This window comes from Nannobrachium achirus (genome assembly GCF_963921795.1).
Source record: "Nannobrachium achirus genome assembly, chromosome: 17".
Lineage (NCBI taxonomy): Eukaryota > Metazoa > Chordata > Actinopteri > Myctophiformes > Myctophidae > Nannobrachium > Nannobrachium achirus.
In genome coordinates this window covers 61,734,857-61,737,356 of record NC_137824.1, presented here as the reverse complement: position 1 = coordinate 61,737,356, position 2,500 = coordinate 61,734,857, and the positions used below count along the sequence as shown (strand labels likewise).

Below are 2,500 nucleotides of genomic sequence, written 5' to 3'. Positions count from 1 at the left end.
GCACAATCATCAGTGTATTTTGGATTCATGTCAATTTGTGTTTTCAGATATTTAACCACTTGAACCGTCAATACTTAATAAACTTGACCTTTCACTCTGTACTTAGTCTGCTCTTTTTCCCCTCTACACCAAGCGTGTAGAAAAAAGTTTCTATCACTCAAAGTTTCTATCACTCAAAGATGTGGAGGCCCCACTGTAGTAACTCTGAGGACCCCCTAGGGGTCCCGGACCCCCTGTAGTAACTCTGAGGACCCCCTAGGGGTCCCGGACCCCCTGTAGTAACTCTGAGGACCCCCTGTTGAAGACCCTTGTCGTGGAAGCAGAACTGACCTGGAAGCAGTTGTCCAGAGCAGGGATCAAACCCTGGGCCAACAGTTTGTGTCTGACAGCTTCACCGTCTGGAACCATGTTACCTAGAGTGTACAGACACACCTCCTACACACACGCACACGCACGCACGCACGCACGCACGCACACACACACACACACGCACACGCACACGCACACACACACACACACACACACACGCACACACAGAGGACGATAATGTAGTTAGTATCGTATCTCGTAATAAAAAGGTAATCAGTAAGGTCACTGGAAAGAAACTTGCAGATATTTTTATTCTTGTATTTGTTTTACTGAGAATAAGGTTAGAAATAACTTTAGGATTAAGCATATCTTTCTGAGGTTAAGATTAGGAATAGGGTTAGATTTAACCGTTCAGGCATAGTTTACTGAGGTATATAAGGATATTATGGAAAATAACACATAAGCCTTGCTTTACCCAGGTTTCCTTTTAGTTCACCTTGTACCAGTGAACTGTACTGTCATGAAACTGTACTTTTTCCTATCGAAAACTACTAATAAATACCTCAATCAATCAATCAATCAATCAAAAGGCATAAACCATCAGCACAGGCGAGTTTCTCTCCGCCGATTCTTCTGGTATTCGATGAAAAACACTCACAATAATGGTATGGTGGAGGTTTAAATTGTCCTCCATCATAAACTGGGATCAATTCACCTTGTATTTGCAGAGCTGCAGATCCACATTTAAACCCTTTATAAAACAGACCTGGAAATGACGTACTTGAAACATTATCATTTTATTGTTCACTCTACCAAATGTATTTTGCGACGCGTTGTGAGCTTGTAGATCTGCTATTTTTTGGCAAATGTTACGCCCAGGATATATGGATGTTGGGCATATTTAGATTATCGTGGTGACATCGTAAATTGCAATTTCTTTTGTCACAATAATCTAATCGTGATGAAATGTTGATATGGTCCCGTCCCTGTTGCTGCCCTGCTGTGATGACTCTGTTGGGCCACAGGGGGGAGCAGGAGGTGACTGACACAGTGATTTTAGCACTAAGCACTCTAGAGATCCCATCTCATACATCTGAATGATCCTGGGTTTGTGTGTGTGTGTGTGTGTGTGTGTGTGTGTGTGTGTGTGTGTGTGTGTGTGTGTGTGTGTGTGTGTGTGTGTGTGTGTGTGTGTGTGTGTGTGTGCAGTTTGGTCACAAACAGACCCACGGTTTTAAAACGTTATATAAAAACCTAAAAAATTCCATCTAAATGACTTTGGCTGCTTTAAAGACCAGCATCAGTGTTTTGCAGCAGCCGGGAGCCAGTGGAGGGAGAGGAGAAGGGGGAGACATGTGAACATTTAGGATGGTTAGGACTTAGGGCCAGTGGAGGGAGAGGAGAAGGGAGGAGACATGTGAACATTTAGGATGGTTAGGACTTAGGGCCAGTGGAGGGAGAGGAGAAGGAGGAGACATGTGAACATTTAGGCTGGTTAGGACTTAGGGCCAGTGGAGGGAGAGGAGAAGGGGGAGACATGTGAACATTTAGGCTGGTTAGGACTTAGGGCCAGTGGAGGGAGAGGAGAAGGGGGAGACATGTGAACATTTAGGATGGTTAGGACTTAGGGCCAGTGGAGGGAGAGGAGAAGGGGGAGACATGTGAACATTTAGGATGGTTAGGACTTAGGGCCAGTGGAGGGAGAAGAGAAGGGAGGAGACATGTGAACATTTAGGATGGTTAGGACTTAGGGCCAGTGGAGGGAGAGGAGAAGGGAGGAGACATGTGAACATTTAGGATGGTTAGGACTTAGGGCCAGTGGAGGGAGAGGAGAAGGGGGAGACATGTGAACATTTAGGATGGTTAGGACTTAGGGCCAGTGGAGGGAGAGGAGAAGGAGGAGACATGTGAACATTTAGGATGGTTAGGACTTAGGGCCAGTGGAGGGAGAGGAGAAGGGGGAGACATGTGAACATTTAGGATGGTTAGGACTTAGGGCCAGTGGAGGGAGAGGAGAAGGGAGGAGACATGTGAACATTTAGGATGGTTAGGACTTAGGGCCAGTGGAGGGAGAGGAGAAGGGGGAGACATGTGAACATTTAGGATGGTTAGGACTTAGGGCCAGTGGAGGGAGAGGAGAAGGAGGAGACATGTGAACATTTAGGATGGTTAGGACTTAGGGCCAGTGGAG

At 46.0% G+C, this 2,500-nt stretch overlaps 1 protein-coding gene across 1 annotated transcript in view; it reads right to left on the bottom strand.

The window, feature by feature from the left end:
- Positions 1-2,500, bottom strand: part of tmco6 (transmembrane and coiled-coil domains 6) — a 53,503-nt gene that overhangs the window by 42,025 nt on the left and 8,978 nt on the right. Inside the window, exon 5 of the mRNA XM_080746861.1 lies at positions 331-435. Coding sequence (XP_080602987.1) covers positions 331-435 — 105 coding nt within the window. The remainder of the gene's footprint in view (positions 1-330; positions 436-2,500) is intronic.